The 18,694-nt window shown below is 40.5% G+C and overlaps 1 protein-coding gene across 1 annotated transcript in view; it reads left to right on the top strand.

The window, feature by feature from the left end:
• TRABD2B (TraB domain containing 2B) overlaps window positions 1–18,694 on the top strand; it is a 231,850-nt gene that overhangs the window by 156,562 nt on the left and 56,594 nt on the right. The window contains exon 4 of the mRNA XM_083447870.1: window positions 10,704–10,878. Coding sequence (XP_083303996.1) covers window positions 10,704–10,878 — 175 coding nt within the window. The remainder of the gene's footprint in view (window positions 1–10,703; window positions 10,879–18,694) is intronic.

Here is an 18,694-nt window from a genome sequence, read left to right as displayed (position 1 = left end):
ATGGTTGGAGTTCCTGCTGTTTTGGCCACAGAGGCTTGAGGTTTTGTTGTACAAGACATGCAATCAGTTTCAGCACTAAAAGAGGTAAAAAGGTAGCAGCATATGCACCAGTTGTAACAAGGATCAAGCTGGTTTACGTTGCTTTGCCAATCTTCTCCTGCCTTGCACTCTCAAACCCTTCTTCTCCTTCTCCTCCCCACACCTTGGATACCCCTCTGTTCTTCACATGTCTCTTGTTTCCTTGAGAGACAATGAGATATTACCACTGCTTTCCTAGAGCTGCTTTGTGTGTGTTTTGGCTTGGTGAGTGACTGAGAAGCTTTGAAAGGAATGTGAGCAGAAATGAAAGTTAATTGCAAGTGCTTGGAAGGCCTTTGAACATAATTCCCTCTCATTAGGACAAAAGACTTTGTAATAATTGACTTTGCATTTGAAGAGGAAGTGTGCATTATGTAAATAGGCTACAAGGCCAAATAACTTCCCAAACATGCCATAATCCAATAATAATCCATGTGTCACAAGAGTTTGGGCAGAATCCTTTGTTTTCTCTTAGATCTTCAATATCATAGAGAACTTTTAAGAAGTTCTGAAGTTTTATAAGTTCTTCCCTGCCCACATCTCACACACATGGACAGCTTGTACAAATAGAACTTTTATGGAATATCTGGCAGAACCAAGAGGTAAAATATCATGGAATATGATCCACTGAAGTTAAACACTTAAGTGTAACTGCTTAAGTAGCATACACTTAAACCAATTGTACTTGAAAGTTTTGAACTTTGGCTGGATCATAACTATGATTTCAAGCATTTCTCCTTTGTTCTGCAGCCTATCGTAATCTATGGACTCATGAAAAAGAACAGACTTTAATTCATGTATTTCAGACATTTCTATGCTATGATAAAGAAGGCATAAAGAGAATAAAATTAGGGCACAATCTTAATTCCCACTCCCGACCCTGCCAGTACCCTGGAAATTGGTGGCATGGCTACTGCATCTGCAGGCATGCTGCTCTAAGCTACCATTGTGGAAGGTGGTGATGGGGGGGGCTGCAATCGGTCAATGCCAAAACCAGTGGATCCTGGAGTGATTCAGGTCCCATTCTGAGCTTTCCTCTGGATGCCACTGGCAACTGATGGGCTGCTGGCTGTGCTGAATCCTGGGCAGAGGATCTAATCTATCCCCCTCCCCCAGCACAACATAAGGGAGGGTATGGATTGCTGTGCCTGTCAATAAGTAAAACATTATCAGATAAAAAGAGCAACTAAAGAACAGTGTTAAAACAAGTTCAAACACAAAATTTTAAACATTTAAAAATCCAGGATAATAAAAAGGTGGTTGCTTGGCAGGGAAAAGGTACCAAAGAATGCTTTCTGGTGGGGAGTGGACACCAACATGGAAAAAGCCCAGGGGCAGGCGATTTTTCAGGTAACTTGGTCCTGAGTTGCTCAGGGCTTTATATGCTAACAGCAAGACCTTGTCATATAACTGCTACTTGGGATAAGCCTATAGTGGTACCTCTGGTTACAAACTTAATTCATTCTGGAGGTCCGGTCTTAACCTGAAACTGTTCTTAACCTGAGGTACCACTTTAGCTAATGAGGCCTCCTGCTGCTGCCATGCCGCTGCTGCACGATTTCTGTTCTCATCCTGGGGCAAAGTTCTTAACCCGAGGTACTACTTCCAGGTTAGCGGAGTCTGTAACCCAAAGTGTTTGTAACCTGAGGTACCGCTGTATATGGAGGTGGCTCCCATTCAGTTGGGGCGGGGGGGGGCACACATATGAAAGTGGGCCCAAGTGGCATGTACAGTTGTCTGCTTGGACTCTACCTAGCATGAAAATAAATTAAGAGGGGAGAAATTTTCAATAACTTCCCTTAACTTTTGTATACCTGGGCTTGTGTTCTCCTAATATGAGTCTTTTATAACAGGCATGGAGAACCTGTGATCCTCTAGCTGTTGTTAGACTCCAACATCAGACTGTCTAAGGATGAAAGGAATTGGAGTCTAGCAACATCCGTTGCACCACAGGTTTCCCATCCTGTTATATAACCAACTGAATTGTAGTGGAGAATAAGTTAATAAAAGAAACTGTCCTTTCCTGTCCTGTCCCATAAATAAGAAGCACATTATTAGGAGAAAAAAATAGCTTACTATCATAATAATAGCAATAAACACATAACAAAAACTTACCCTTTATGTCTATGGATAATGGGAATCTCACAAGTAAAAGGGAGAACATATGATTTTACCATAAAAATAATATTGCATCGTATTTTTCCCCGCTGGAAATAAATAGTTTAGGGATGTTGGACCAATAAACAAAGAAACAAAACCTTGCTGTGGTGTGGGTCTGTTGCATTCCTCTTTCGATAATTTGCTCATGTCACTTAAGTCCTTATTTAAACTGGCTAAACCTGAGCAGGGCAAAGTTTATTCCATTGGGCCATGACAGAGAAATACAACAGGAAACAGATCACTTTCTTATGCACACTTCTGCAAATACTTGACTCTCCTATGACTGTTCTAGCTGATAGATTTATGGCAGACTTTCTGGGCAGGCAGTCAAAATGATATGGAACTGAACATTCTTTAAAATAAAGATAGGGAAGGAATGCTTTTCTTCTGTGCTGTCCCCTGGATGGAAAAGTAGCCGCCTTGCTGCCAAGGAAGCTTTCTCTTTTCAGATCAAGTGAATGGTTCATTTTGGGGCGTCAACTCAGTTATGACAAAAGTGACCCTGATGAGAAGTTCTGATTCTAATGGCTCTTTCAGTTCATATCCCATATTAAGTTCAGGCTGCTTCAGTCTATGCCAAACAAATCACATCCATGCACTGCCACAGCAGAGTTATCGCTCACCCCAGACTCCCACCTCTTTACAGGCTGAAGAAACTAGCACCATATCTGTCGTGCTTTTAAGCAGCATCATACCACTTTAAACAGCCATGGCTTCCCACAAAGGATCCTGGGAACTGTAGTTTGTTAATGAATCCCCTGTTCCTCTTGCAGACTTACAGTTTCCAGAGTGGTTTAATAATCAATCTTTTGCCTAGGTAACTCTGGGAATTGTGGTTCCATGCCCATTTGATGTCACTATAGCATGCTTGGATGTTAAATATATTTACTCATTTAGCACACCTTACCATCCCAAACCAGTATTTTCTTTTTCTTTTCTCTCCAGTCCAAAAGAGAAATCAACTACTTCATTTTCTGTTCTTACTACTGGAAGTAGTGAACCTGCCTACATAGGTTTTTGGGCAGGCATAATAAAATTATAATGATTTAAAGTTCCATTACAGAAAGAAAACAGCTCCTGCCTCTTTGCCCTCCATGGAGGAGAGCATTTGTGTGTCATTACGATATGCTCACTGTCAATAAAATTGTGAAGCTGTTGCTGCATAACCATTTAAAATACATTATCAGAACATCCTGCTTTCAGATCTGTCCTTAAAGATTTAAGGCTTTTGATAAGCTTTAATTACACCATTAATTTGTTTCCATTCCAGCATTGGAATATATATATATATATATATATATATATATATATATATGGAAAGCCTCCAAAACTGGGCAATGAAAACTATCTTTGGAATTCTCTAACTACAATAAATATTAAATGTTGAGCCCAAGACCATTAGGTAAAGTGTTGAGTGATAAGCAAGCCCCTCAGTTGTTCCAGGAATGGTGTACTTCTTTATCTTAAAACAAAAAACAAAAAACCTCAACCAGCTCAACCCTGTAAGTATAATCCATAGTGTACTGGGGACATATTACCTTATCACCTTTAAGTTTAGACATAACACAGTGCAGCATTGCTGGCACAGACGTTTTGCCCCGGTAGAGAAATGAAGTCATATTTTCAGAGAATAGTTCATAGTAAAACAGCTGCAGTCAGAGAGAGGCTTGTTGAGCTACTGAAATGACAGGATTGCTGAGCATTCAGTTGGACTGGTTCTGGACTTGTCATGCTTAGCCCACTGACTTGGGAGCCCTTTTCTTTTTTCAATAGAGATCATAAGACCACACCAGATTTATGTTGGTGTTACTTTGGAACATGTAGTGTAGGCAATCCAAGACTCTCTTGTTGATTTAAGAGTTATTGGACCAGTCAGTCAAATTCTATAAAGAATTTATTATACCAAAACAAATTTCCTATAATATCTTAGTCTGAACTCAATAATGTTGTGTGTAGTGCCAAAAGAGCAAATTGATGGAGTATATATAATATTTATATATTTTGACCAAACTGCAGGAGGCAGTGGAAGACAGGAGTGCCTGGCATGCTCTGGTTCGTGGGGTCACAAAGAGTCGGACACAAGAAAATATATAATATAAACGTGAAATATTCAGAAATACTTTCCATTTCCTCACCGGGCTGAGTGTTTACAATGAGTGAGATACAATGCTCTCCAGTATCACACATTGTGCTATTGCAATCATTTTATCAGCTCAAGCATTTCTGCTTGTCAGGCAGAACCATCTCCTCTCTTCTCCCCACAAGCACTGTTCTGGGGGTTCTCTTGACACCCCTCCAAGCTGATTTTGGGGGCATCATGGGAGGAGAGAGGGGAAGGCTCCATTGCATTACTGGGACTCACTGCACTGGCTCACACTAGTGCAACTAGTTAGTTTAAACCAGCCCAATATGTCTTCAACAAATCACATTACCTCACAAATAAACAAAGAATCCACGATTTATTTCTCCAAAGCTTGCTTTGTTTTTCAGTTGCTTTGCCTAGTGGTTCTGTAGCTTGGTGGGAGATGGAATCATCATACAAATCATGGTTATCAAGGCTCTTAGATTTGGATGTAGCACCAAACCATAGTTGACACTCCTGGTTTATAAGCCAACATCAAACAATGGCTTCATGCTTTGGTTTGTTGCAAGAGAAGAAACCATGGGTCCTCTGTTGAGCTAGATCTCGACATTCAAACAAACTACACTTTGGCTGAAGAGTCCATAGCTTAGTGTTAAGTGTGAACTAGGCTTCAGAGTCTTCAAAACAGTTCCAAAGGAATACAAGATGCCAGTCCGTTGCGGTTTTTCCATGCATATTAAGAAATCCATACAACGAACACATTCCTGAAACACCAGTGCAAGCTAGGTGTCTTTCTGGAGGCTATGGAACTGCACTTGTCAGGATGGGGTAAGGTGAGAAAGCAGCAGTGAGGTTGGAACAACTCTGAGGGAAACACTGTTAACCTAGAGCTCCCTGACCTCACCCGTCCCCATCCTGATGCATGCAGCTTCGCCACCAGAAAGATGTCCCCACCTCAGCCTCTGCCTCCCTCCATGAGCCAACACTGGGTTAAACCTTAATCATTCACTGTTAATAATAAAAGAATGGATGGGCAGACTAAAACTGGAATGCAAATTCAAAGTCTCTTCAATGACATCCTGGCCTCTTCCCGAGGAATGTTGGTATATAAAACTAATACATCCATTTTAACTAGAACCATATTCTGATAAACTGGATGACCTTCTGCTTTGTTAATAAAACCTTTTGTGCCTCTTATGAAAGAACTATGCTGTTGAACAAAATGATGAAGCAAAGTATCTACACATTGTAATAATGGTTCTAATGCAGATCCTGACCCAGATAAAATAAGCCTCCCAGGTGGTGGGTTTCCTGGTTTGTGGCTCTTAGGTTGTATATATAGAGCCTGTGTTCAGCAGAGCGATGTTATCATTAGTATAGCCCAATATAAAGTGTTTTAGTGCTAGAATAAATCAAGCCTAAGACCACGCCTGTGCAAAGGAACAGAAAAACACATGTCCACCAGATCATTGGCATAGCTACCTGGTTGAAATTATTCTTCAAATAAAGTAAATAACTAACTAACTTTCCTCTGTTTCTTCCCCAGTTTATTGACTGGGTGTATTGCACACTCCTGGATATTATTATTATTATTAATTTCTTTCTACTTCGTATATGGATTGAGGCCTTTTTTACAAATCCATGTTGAAAAACAGATGCAAGCATCCCTTTCAGCAGCAAATCTGATGTGGTGGGAGGGGACAGAGAACATATAGATTTTCTGGCTAAATCAGACACCCCTCTGAGCAAGGTAGCATCCCTCCTTGACTTACCTCATCTACTGTTCTCCTGTTTTTAATGCGAATGGGGTCCATCGAAAGAAATGTCTTTGGAAATATAATTACATTTTTCCTAGGGTACATAAAAATAGCTTCCTAGCCACAAGTTCATCCCTGTATTGCCACATTCTCTCTTTGATCAGCAGCTTATACTCCAATTTTCTGCCAACTTGAATGGAGCAACTTTTTTTGTGAAAGACAACAAAGGTTTGGGAATAAGAAAAGAATTATTTGAACTTTTCCACATGTTTGAAACTCTTGTCTCATTCAAAAATCACAACTATGAGATTTTAGGAAATATCTTGTTTAAATATTGACTACAACTCTCAAAACTGTATTCTAATCTTTTATTTGCATGTTCTGTACAGCCTGACACACGTTAGTTATGACTAAGGCATTGAAATAAATGGAACTTTTCATTAACTTACTTATGACTATCTTTTTTTCCTTTGGTTTCCTTTGGGTTTTGGTTTGGTGCAACTTTTGTTGGGCTGGCACCATCATATCTCACTTGTTGACTGATGCTATAGATAGAGTGTGTGTGTGTTTGAAGATGGACCATAAGCATTATTTTCCAACTGTGTTTTGTTGAAACTTTAATTTAAACTGAAATGCAGGGAGTTATACAAAATTCAGACAGAGAAGAGGACCACATGATTTCCACTCCTACAAAATGGATGATGTTACTCTCCCCACCACCCTCATTTTTTAAAAAAAAACTGCTCGGAAAGTGGCTTTTTAAGTACTGTAGTGCTGTAGGATAAATACAAAAAATTACACAGAGATTATAATTTCTCAGGGATTTACTGAATATCTCTTTAATAGTGTGTGTGTGAGAGAGGGAGGTGGGGAGGAAGAGGAGAGATTTCCCCTCAAGGTGTTCACAATATGTACATTCAGTTCTTGAAGACTTGAAATGCAATGGCTATGACTCTGAGGATACCAAAAATAAGAAAGGGTTGGGAATCAGAAGTGGAAACCTGCAGCTGGGACTGCTACTGACTTTTCTACATAATCCCAAAAGTTGGTCACAAAACAGCACCAGCTGTTACAATTAAAAATCATATAGCATCTAGCACAGTCTGCTGTTTATGGAGCATTCAGTCTTTGTGTGGAGAAAAAGGCTCACACATTCCCCCATCACTTTCCTTATTGCAAAAAAGGATGGTTTTTTAAAAGTGGCTTTGTCACATAAGTGCTGTAATCCACTTTAATTGTTCAAACCTACATTTGCTGGTATGTGATTGAATCCCTCCTGCAATATAATGACAATGTGGAAGCATCCTTAATATTTTGTTCTTATATTTTTTATCTCCAGGGAGGGGGAAGAGGTGTTTTGAGGGATTTTCTGCCTTGAATGCCCAAACAACTTTGCTGACCTTGAGTACTGTTTACCTTGACTTGGAGATGGGAGTGGCATTTACTGCTCTGCCTCAGGTAGCAAAATGTTTGGGGCAAAGACAAGAGTTCCCTGATGGTAAGCCTCAGGTCAAGGCTTGGCCAAGATTGAACTTGGGTACCAAATGAGGTCTTCTGCTATGTAAATCGGCTACCCCTGCCCAGATAGTTGTCTTGTGGCTGTTTTTCTGTTGGCGTGTGTGGGCTGTGTGCATGTGTGTCTTTGTCTTTCATTGGCCTAGATTGCACAAAAACACACATGGTATATTTACATTCTTCTTTTAAAGTCAAATGGTGTGTACATATATATAGGATATCAATATATAACCAAGGGAGTATTATTATCCTGTTCCTCTGCTGAAATGCAAAGCAAAGTTTTAGGTCCACCACCTTCACAATGTTTAGCTGTGCCAGCAGAAAATCGTGATGGAAAACCCATCGCAGTCATGGAAATGCTGACTCAGTTAAAACCCAAGCTCTCTTTCTTGCACTTCTCCTGTTAGGTTTGGGAGTGGGTGTGTAAACTCCCAAGGAATTGCACTACAAACTGGAGAGATTGGATCATTTTTGTTTTCTTTATTTTGCAGAATGGGGCTGTAGCCTGCACTTCAGGGAGAAACAAAAGATAATGTTGTTAGCTGTATCCTGCATGTGGTATATGTTTTAATAAAATGATTCCCTGCAACTTTTGCAAAGCCAAAATGGCCAGCCCATTTGGAAATCTCTCACAAGTATAACACTATGCAATTTATATAGCTGCAATAGCCATGAATTCTCTTTCTCCTTTTCCCCTGCATTCCATACTGCCAATATTCCTTCCCTTCCTTGTCATCTCTGCTTCTAGAGCTGCACTTTGCATTATAATGGAAACTTTTAAAAATCAGTTTGAAAAGCATTGTCCCCTGCTTCTCATTTTAATTTCCTAAGCACAATTTATTTGCAAACTTTTTAGTTCACAGTGACCCTGAGAGTCAAGTCAGGCCACTATTATTTGTATTTTACAGATGGAGAAGTGATCCTTTCCCAACGCTACCTACAGAGCAACTCCACTGGTCTTGGAACCAAAATGCTCCAAGTCCTGCTATTGTTACCCAGTTTTGTCATGTTAAACATAACATATTAGTCTGTTTTCCACAACTTCCTGGAAAATACACTCCCCTCTCTCACAGATATTTCTGTATAGATAGCTGGGAGGTTGGGGTCAGTCTGGAAACTCTGGGCCATATGCACCATTAATTACCCACTTCTTGTCTTGTTTAATGAGGAGTTGTTCCCTATGTAAGCTCACATCCTGAAGCTGAAACAGTTGAGCCAACAGCAGCAGTTGTCACTTTAATAACCACACAGTCCCACACTTCCCACCTTTATTTTCCTTGTTGCAGCCTGAAATAACCATAAACAGTTCTCCCAGAAGTTTTAAAGGTCTATAAATCACACAAGCAGGTGTCTTCTATGTCATATATTTTACAGCAAATTTATAAAATGCGATATTTTTCTGACCTTTGTTAGCACTAGGTTTCAGCACACATGAGAACGGCAGTGTATTCATTTTTAAAAATGGTGTGATTGGACAGCTTTGTCTTTTAAATGTTTTAGTACTCACTGTATGCTTTCCTTATAGGTCTATATAAAGTGCTCTCAGTAGCTACTTTGTTTTGATTCACTAGAACACTAAGCTTGAGCAGGCGTTGTTACATGAGAGCAGTGCCCAAACATAATTTATTTGAGCCTGGTACAAGCTTGGAGCACAGCCCTTGTCCCATCTCACCAAAGACCTCATTGGTGTCGATTTACTATGTTTACATCCTTTTGTTTCTGCCTGCCTAATTCTACTTACAGTCCAGGGGTCGGCAAGGTTTACCTTGCCTGGGCTGGTTCACTCCAGTGGAGATCCCTCTAGGTGCTGGGTCACACGTGTGTGTGCGATTTCCGGCATCTGCGCATTCACAGACATGATTTCCGGCACTGCTTGGTGAGTCTCCACGCTGTGCTGTGCCGGTTTAGTGCAGTGCGCAGGGACTCACCAAGCGGGCGGCTCGGTTTGGGGGTGGCTTGTGGGCCGCTTAAACAACCCCCGTGGGCTGCTTGTGGCCCATGGGCCTTAGGTTGCCTACCCCTGTTATAGTCCAGTGTTGTCAACTCCTCCTCCTCCTTCTCCTTCTCCAGGCAGGATTTCTTAGGTAAACATCCCTTTAGACACCATTCCTTAATCAGGGTAGCACATACCTTATCAGGCGGGCACTTCAGATACTAAAAAAAGAACCCCACAGCTGTGTTTCAGCCCATTTGATGGCTTACAGATAAAGACTTTCTGGTTTTAACTCTGTCCCCAAAGTCACCTGCAAGAAAAACTTGAATCTATCTTCTGAACATGTGAGGCTAAAGATAGAGAATAATTCTTTAGAGAGTTTGAAAGAGGAATCTTGGCTTGTGGTACGTGTATTCATTGCACTCACCTCTAGGGAACAGGGTCCACATATTTCTATATTGTTTCAAAAACCTGTGAACCAGAGGTCATAAGGGAACAAAAGAAATACATCTGTACATACGGAAGCAATGCTTTTCCCAAATCACTTTCAACTCTTTTTAAAGAACTATGGTAAGAATCCAATTATAGCCAAGTCAGATATTTCTCAATGTACAGAAACAAGTGTTCCTACTAGTCCTAATAGCGGGCTGTTTCCCTTGAATACTAGGTACTATGCTTTGGACTATGAGATGGGAATTGCTTTTATTTTCAATAGATTTTTTTAAAGAGATTTGTATAATAAAGTAAGCCCTTTCCCATTCCAGTGAGTCTATGGTTCTCTATCTGAACACTTGAGGTTCTAGTTTTTTTATATATAACAAAATATTTTATAAAAGAAATACACGTCTATGATTCTATGTCAAAAAAGAATTCACTGCACATGACCCATTATTGAATACTTCTGATTAAGAAAGCAGAATATCACACAAATCAACAAGGAACAGCTACCTTTGAGCCAAGCATTATGTATGTCTAATGATAGAAATGGGGAGAGAGTGGGGGGTATCTTTGATTAATGGACTAACCAACAGCATTCAGAATGTGGAAACAGTGGCCTATTCCCCCCCCCCCCCGTCCCTTCATGTTCCATCACATCCTTCTTTTGATGAGCCAGGTTTATTTTATTTTCCCCCTATCATGACCTCTTCCTGACACTTATTATTCATTTCCATTTCAGCTCCCTAACTTCATCAACACAACCCTTCCTCCACATGAACAGGTTACAGCACAGGAAATTGACAGCTACTTCCGCCAGGAACTCATCTACAAGAGGAATGAGAGAATGGGGAAAAGAGTGATAGCCCTCTTAAGAGACAATACTGACAAGAGCTTCTTCTTTGCCTTTGGAGCAGGTAGGGTCTGGTTTTGTTGATTTCCACATATACTAGTGACACACAGAGAGAAACAACTGTTCTCTCCCTTTTCCCATAGGCTGCATATACATGTTTTCAGCATTTTTCACAAAGAAAAGTGTTACCTGCTGTTTTGCAATGGCATTTGCAGTATAGTCAAAGGTTGCCTGCCTGTCCGCTAATTTGCAGCAGACCTATGGAGCACAATTTCATACGCTTAAAATGGATTCAAACTTAAGTCGAGAAACACGCCTCTTGCTAACTTTGCTGCCGAGGAGGGATTTGGAGTGCCAAACTAGAACAGAATGCAGAATTTCACAGCTGGCAGCTAAGTTTCCATTGAAGTGAAACAAAACAAGCAATCACATGTTTAGGATATTGACATAAAATTGAATCCAAAGGTCTCATTTAAGGAGACCTTAAGATGAACTCAAACCATCATTCATTTTGTGGAGGAAGGGGGAGCAAGCAGGAAAAGTGGGAGGGGGGATATTTTGAAACAACATATGTATTGCATGTGGGAATACACACTAGTCCCCTGTATGTATTCTGGCCTCAGTCCAGTACTGGAGTTTCCAATTTATTATTTGCCTCCCATGGAGTCAGCATGTTTCTACAATAGGTACAAGCCTACTTCATGCATATCCACTTAGAGTGTCAGGTTTCTGCGATCTGCTGTACCCTGGGAGAATGAGATGATCGCAAACACTTAGAGTGATCCTTCCTCCTCCTTCCCAAACTGAAAACAGATGCTGTTTATTGAGCAGCATCATTTCAATAAAAGTGTGGAAAAGAAAGTTGTGCAAAAAGTTTGTTCTCCTTTGGTCACAGCTAATGTAAGCCATGCTGCGAAGAAAACAAATGGTAATTCTATCATCTCTTTATTGCCAGGATATGGCATGAAAGACAAAAGGCACCCAGTGGTATGGAACCATTGATTTATTGAATGACTAGGACCATCTCATTCTCTACATTTGCCGGTATTTCATTCTTCAGCCAATGAGACAGCGGGAATGTCATCATGTTAATCATGGGATTATTAAAATAGTTAATAATTAGCAGCTGTGAATATGGCAGGTCACTGACTGGGACATAAATCTTAAGGTGGTTTTGTAATGATATAAATTGTTAGGTTAGATTTGTTTGTGATCTTCTGGGTTATGGCATCGGAATAAAAGTATCAGTTTAAAGTATGTATGCAGACACTGGAGAGGAATAGAGCTCAATGGAGCTCAATTCTAACAAATGCTTTTTGAGCACAAATTGTGGAAATCCCATTTCACATGAAATTTCTAAGTTATCTTTTGTTTTAATTCTTCTCTTGAAATTCCATCTACACATAAGAGGCCGTATACATTCTTGCTTAGTCTGGAATGGAAGTCGTATAAGAAAGTTTGGATTCATGCATCTTCACAACTCAGCTTCTAAAATATGTTTACACACAGAGAGAAAGTGTATCATGCATATATGTTGTACCTCATTGTAAGAAATTATATTTTTGTTGAGTCATAATTTCCCGTGGAAGGCACGGTGTGTGTCGCTACCCATCTATGAATACAGGTGTGGGGACTCATGCTTTTGCACCTGAAAAATACCATGGTCATAGGCATCAGTGCTGGGATGCTGCAGTGGTATCTGTGAAGGAGTCAGTTTTTACACATTAGGCTCTCCATATCATGGCATCTATCTGTGGTTCTGCTTCTAGTTCCCAGCCAGCATTTCATTCTTTCAGAGGACTTGGTCAAAAATAGAAAAGGGATGAATGGGCCAAGGCTCTAATGCCAAGGCCCTTGCCAGTCTGCTGTTGTTAACATAAATGTCACCCCTTTACAACCTTTTCTTGCCGTGGAGTTAGCAGCAGTGGTGAATGTGTGTGCGCATGGACACCAGACGATACCAGACAGGAGATGGGAGGGTGATAATTTCTACTATTGGTTTAGAACAGGGGTTCCAGCATGAGTGTTGATGTGTTCTGCTGCTTTTAAGAAACTGCTGCTACATATGCCAAAGGACAGTGCTTTGTTTCTTTGCAGCAGAGATAAAAGAATATTCCATTATAATTGGTGTTTGTGAATATGACTGGAAGCCTGTTTGAGCTTCATCAGAGCTATATAAGGAGTTCTTGATAAACAAACATTCTCTTTAATGAATAACCTTGGTCTGGACGGTACACAAATGTATCCCTGAGGGTTGTCAGAAAACATAGAAGAGATTTTGAATGTCTGAACTGCCATGTTAACCCTTCACATCAACACAGACCTTCCAGAGTTGAAAGGAAAAGTCTTCTCCTTTTATTACAACTCAACCTTGTGAGCTTCTGAACGGGCAATTGTAGCTTATGAAATCTGTAAGACTTGTAGCACTGACATCTTTACAACAGCAGTTTTCTACTCAAGCCGTTCTGGCAGGAGAGACCAGAGACGTTGGGCCTTAAATTCATTAGAACAACACATAATGGTGTGTTGTTGTTGCTGTTGTTGTTGTTGTTGTTGTTGTTGTTGTTGTTGTTTTACTAATAAACAGTTTGCATGGCAAGCAGCACAAAATGAAATACACCTCAGAATACATTGTATTGAGATTTAGCTGCTGTGGATCAAGTCACTGCCCCTGTTGCAGCTTCATGGTGGAAATTTATAGGCTCAAGGTGGAATACTTCTTGGTGAAATTTCTAGGCTCAAGGTGGAAATTTTTAGGCTCAAGGTCTAATTTTCAACCACTTCAGTAATTATCATCATTTCCAAGTAGCTACAGCAGTATCCATAGAGCCTCATAATATGTTCTCCACATAATATGTTGGGATGTATCATATGGAGGGATACATTGGCTGCATGAGCTGCCCAGTTTAAAAGCTGCTAAAACACTTTCCCCAAACTACTATCATATTCTTATGAGCATAGGCCCCTTCAGGCATTTCTTTCTCCATGCACTTAATGAATGAACTCACCATCTGCTCTCTCTGTGGAGCTCCAGGAGTTAGAGGATGACTATCTGCAGCGGAGGGTGGAGGGTGAGTTGTGTAGGCATGCCACACTTTGCAGAGCCCTGATTACTCTTCAACTCACGGAGAGCAACAAGGAAAGCAATGGAAGGGGTGGGTTAAGCATACTCATCCCTGGTTCCTCCTCCATGTGACATTTACTGTGTGGATAAAGCAGTAGCTGATGAGGGATTAAATGTATGAGACATGATACAATGTTGTGTGAAACCTCATCCTTGCAGTGCAACATTGCAGAAATGATGCATGGACTATAAGAATCACTTTACACTGTTATCATTGGCCAGACAGTGGCATATACATGTTGGCATGCCCTGACAAGGAGCCATAATATTTAATAGTACTTTGTATGAATCTAGGCAGTTTAAAGTGTTCTTAGCATCTCTCAGGCATTTTCAGTAATCAGTAAAGCCCTGTACAAAATACATTATTGCTTCCATAGTGTAGATGGTGTACTAAGACAGGTAGATATTGGCTTGTGATGAGTTTGTGGCAGTGGTGGGATTTAAAGCTGCAGTTTCAGCCACCATGCCTCAATGACAGATGATCCTATAGTGGCCCCTTCATTTGTTACACTTTGGGGCAATCTCTTAAGTGAAATTACACACACATTTTTCAAATCACCTACAACGCAAGACACTATTGAACTTCCATAGGCCGCTCTGAAATGCCTCTATTCCCCACAGCCACGTACTACATGATTGCAGTGCTAAACCATCATTACAGCTGAGCTCAAATTTCATTTATTGGAAACCCATAGGATTGCTTTCCAAAACCAAACTCAAAGTCTGCCTTGAAATATACCACACTCCCAGGCTCACACAAATTGGAAAGGTTCCAGAAATATCAACAAGAATGAGTCAGAGTCTGGAAATTGTGCAATATGGCAATGGACATGCAATTGGATTCCACAAGGGAGGCTAATCTGGGCTGTATTTCTAGGAATGGGGGCATATGGGAATGCCTCAGATCGCTCAACCCGTTGGATACTGCTTTGTAACTCACTTAAGGGAAAATATTTGGATTTAAGATTATTTAGTCCCATTCAATCCCACCAGACCAGACACGCCATTACTTTATCTAAGAGCTTGCTGAGATATACATTTGATGAAGAAGTGGGAAGTGGTAAAGAATAAATAACCTTTGTCTCTACAACACCCTGCCTACCCCTACATTCTGCATCTACATCTTATCGTCTGAAAAATGATAAGCAGCCATGTGTTTGGGTCATTCCTCCTGCTACTCTTATGAGTAGCACTTGTTCCCCCTCATTTATTCTCTAATACAGTCATATCCAGAGAGCCATGAAATACGAAGAGCTGGAATCTGGGAGTATTTAATGCAGCCTCCCCCTTAAAGTGAATATTTTGGTTAAAATTTTCAAAATCAAGACATTCTAGATGTAGACTGTAGGGGTCTACATACAGTTTGAAGTTCCATTCCACTATCTCCCCCATCCAGTTGTATAGTATATGAGGCAGGCATGGGCAAACTCAGCCCTCCAGATGTTTTGGGACTACAATTCCCATCATCCCTGACCACTGGTCCTGTTAGCTAGGGATGATGGGAGTTGTAGTCCCAAAACATCTGAAGGGCCAAGTTTTCCCATGCCTGATCTGAGGCCTCCAGTGTTGCATGCCCATCAGTCCCACCCCTATTTGCTCCCCTATCAGATGTTATCAGAAATACATGAATATCTAGAGTAGGGCCAGGAGGCATGGTGGGATAGCAGGTGTGCTGCCAATTCCCCATCACTGTTTGCTTTATGTATGGAGGGTGAATTAGTGATTGGGGCTTCACTCCCATATGCACTTTCTACTTTCTAGACCTGTGTAAGTTCAACTGACACTTTCGAAGAATCCCTAACCTTCCCAGGTCATTTACTTCGCGCGCACACACACACTTTTAAAAAAACTTTTGAAAAGTTAGTACATTCCAGAAGTGTTGCATCTATGCACATTTCGTGAGACGTTTAGATTTGCAAATCGGAGCAATAAATATAAACTTGTGCAACTTACATTGCATGGCTGTGTGTTTATAGGAATTAGATTTTATGGTGGCAGAATTTGGGACATTCTAGAGCACGATTCCCGAGCTCTTGGATATAGTGTGTGTTGTCTGTTAAAATACAATTGTTATTCCAGGACATTAGGCTTGATTATAACCCTTTGGGGATTAAATAAATGGGTTAGTTTGACACGCTTTGGAGTAGAGTTGGTCTTTGTTGGAAAGCTTCGCCCTTGTGAACTCAAGTGATTGATAGACAGCACATTGTACCAGGCAAACTTGTAAGTGATGAAGTGAACAGGGAGTTTCCCAACTGCCTTCTCCAGCTGAGAAATAGCCAAGCAGCCAGGATCACATGTGCCATTAAAAAGAGTTAATATTTTGGCAACAAAGAATACACACATAAAATCAATGTTTAAGGGGAGAATGTCTTCTGGCTTATTTCATTTTTATGGGCAAATAATTTGCAAGTAACACATATGATAACAAACAGAATTTATGTATGCTGTTAATTTGGGCTTTATTTTTCTTAAGAAGTCTGACTTACTTATGTTCATTTCTACTTTGCCTTTTATTCTAAAATTATCTTTGCCACTTTTGGACTTGATGGCTGAGTTTATCACCTCCGAAATTAAGACAGGGTTCAAGGACACAATGTTTGCTAACTGTTTGATCATGGGAGGAAATCATGTTTAGCTAAGCAACAGAAGGCTGTGCTCCTAAGGCCAGTTAGGAACTAAACACATGCCACATAAATATGGTTCAGATTTAGGAGGCAGCATGCTGGTTTCAGTGCCACCTACCTCGCAGCCAAAAGATGTAGCATGCGATTTCGTTTCTAGATGTTTCTTCCTTATAATTCATTGGACTGAAGAAAAGAGCCTTCATGTTTTTCAGGCTCCATACACACATTTTACTCTAGAAGCAATGGAAACTGAGTACAGTTGTACCTTGGAAGTCAAACAGGATCCGTTCTGGAAGTCTGTTCAACTTCCAGAACGTTTGGAAACCAAAGCACAGCTTCTGATTGGCTGCAGGAAGCTCCTACAGCCAATCGGAAGCCGTGGAAGCCCTGTCGGACTTTCGGGTTCCAAAGAAAGTTCACAAACCGGAACACTCACTTCCAAGTTTGCGGCATTCGGGAGCCAAAATGTCCGAGTACCAATGCGTTTGGGATCCAAGGTAATGTTCTTTTCTATGCAGTCCACACATAATCTCAATCTATTGCATATTTTTGCCTCTGAAAAGTGCTTCTGAGCAACTGATTTAATTCCAAAAATAAAAGCTTTACAGATTGATTCTGCATTATCTCCCAGTGTATCCATTTGAAAATACAGGGGTACCTTGGGTTACATATGCTCCAGGTTACATACGCTTCAGGTTACAGACACCGCTAACCCAGAAATATTTCCTCGGGTTAAGAACTTTGCTTCAGGATGAGAACAGAAATCGTGCAGCGGTGGCGCAGCAGAAGGCCCCATTAGCTAAAGTGGTGCTTCAGGTTAAGAACAGTTTCAGGTTAAGAACGGACCTCTGGAACAAATTAAGTACTTAACCCAAGGTACCACTGTAGAAGAAAACAGATGATGGTGATCTCACCTGCCCGATGATGTTGTGGGTGGGCTTATATGGAGGGAGTGCAATTACAACTTCCTTCACCTGGGGCATGTGCAGGGAAGAAAAGGAGTGGATAACCTAATCAAGGAGAAAGTTTTTAATTGTGTTTTTCAATTAGCCACGCCCATCCTTGTGGAGGGCAAGAACTAAAGCCAGTCTAGATTGAAAGCTGCATGTTGAGAGTGAGCATGAATTTTTTCTGTGCCACAAATAGGCCAGTGTGTATGCTGCTTCAGTCAGCATTGATTAACACTGATCCACGAAGCAGGAAACGGATGTGAACAGGATAAGCAAGGGACACAATCCATAGTTCTAATCAGTGGATGGTTTCTAGTTATATAGCTCCATTTTTTATAGGAAAAATTCACAGTTGGTAATGGGCATGACTATACAACAACAATCATCACACAATACCATTTTCGTGTGTTATCTGTCATTGAGCTGGATTGATTATGAAGAAAATCTCATAGTAAATCAGTGGAAGATCCCCACTGATTCACCATTTCCCCCTTTCTCTTCTTTTTAAGGGGATTTGAGTCTTACTGTAGATGGATGTAAGGGGAAACATTAGTAGAGGATTTAAGAATTTGTTCAATAGAAAACAAGTGAGTACAATTTCACTTAGTGAATGGCCTGGGAGATATGTAGAGCACTTGAGTCATTGGGTTAATTCAGTTAAACCATGAAGCTGTTTGTATAGGTTTACAGCCACTGCAGTTGAGAAACACACAGCAAATTCAGAATCTGTCTCCTACTAAATTTAGTAGAATCAGATTACACAAAAGATGTTTAAGATAAATAAGATTTAAACAATAGGGGTTCTACTGCAATTGGATTAATGGTAGAATCCCTCTGAGATGTGGTTAGGCTTAAGCTCTCTAAATAGTCTATATTCTTTTGCCTAATTCGTTTAACCATTGTTTTAATAAGTTCCTGAAATATATTAGGTATTTGACAGAAATTTATTGTGAAAAATAGCTTGTGAAAAAAAGGATGAGTAGCAGCTAGATTGAAAACATAATGAAAATTCTGTGTCCCTTTTAGCAAATTGACACTTGGCTACAACATCACTTGATCTTAGCCAAAAGGCCGAGAAGCAATGACACTTGGCTACAACATCTTGGCGTCATCTGTTGACTTGTTTGGCACTTTTCTTAAAGATTTTATCATTCATTGTGATGCTCTGGCGTGACCCAC

Source organism: Podarcis tiliguerta, assembly GCF_965153285.1.
Source record: "Podarcis tiliguerta genome assembly, chromosome: 6".
NCBI lineage: Eukaryota > Metazoa > Chordata > Lepidosauria > Squamata > Lacertidae > Podarcis > Podarcis tiliguerta.
This window is presented reverse-complemented; position numbering and strand designations above follow the sequence as displayed.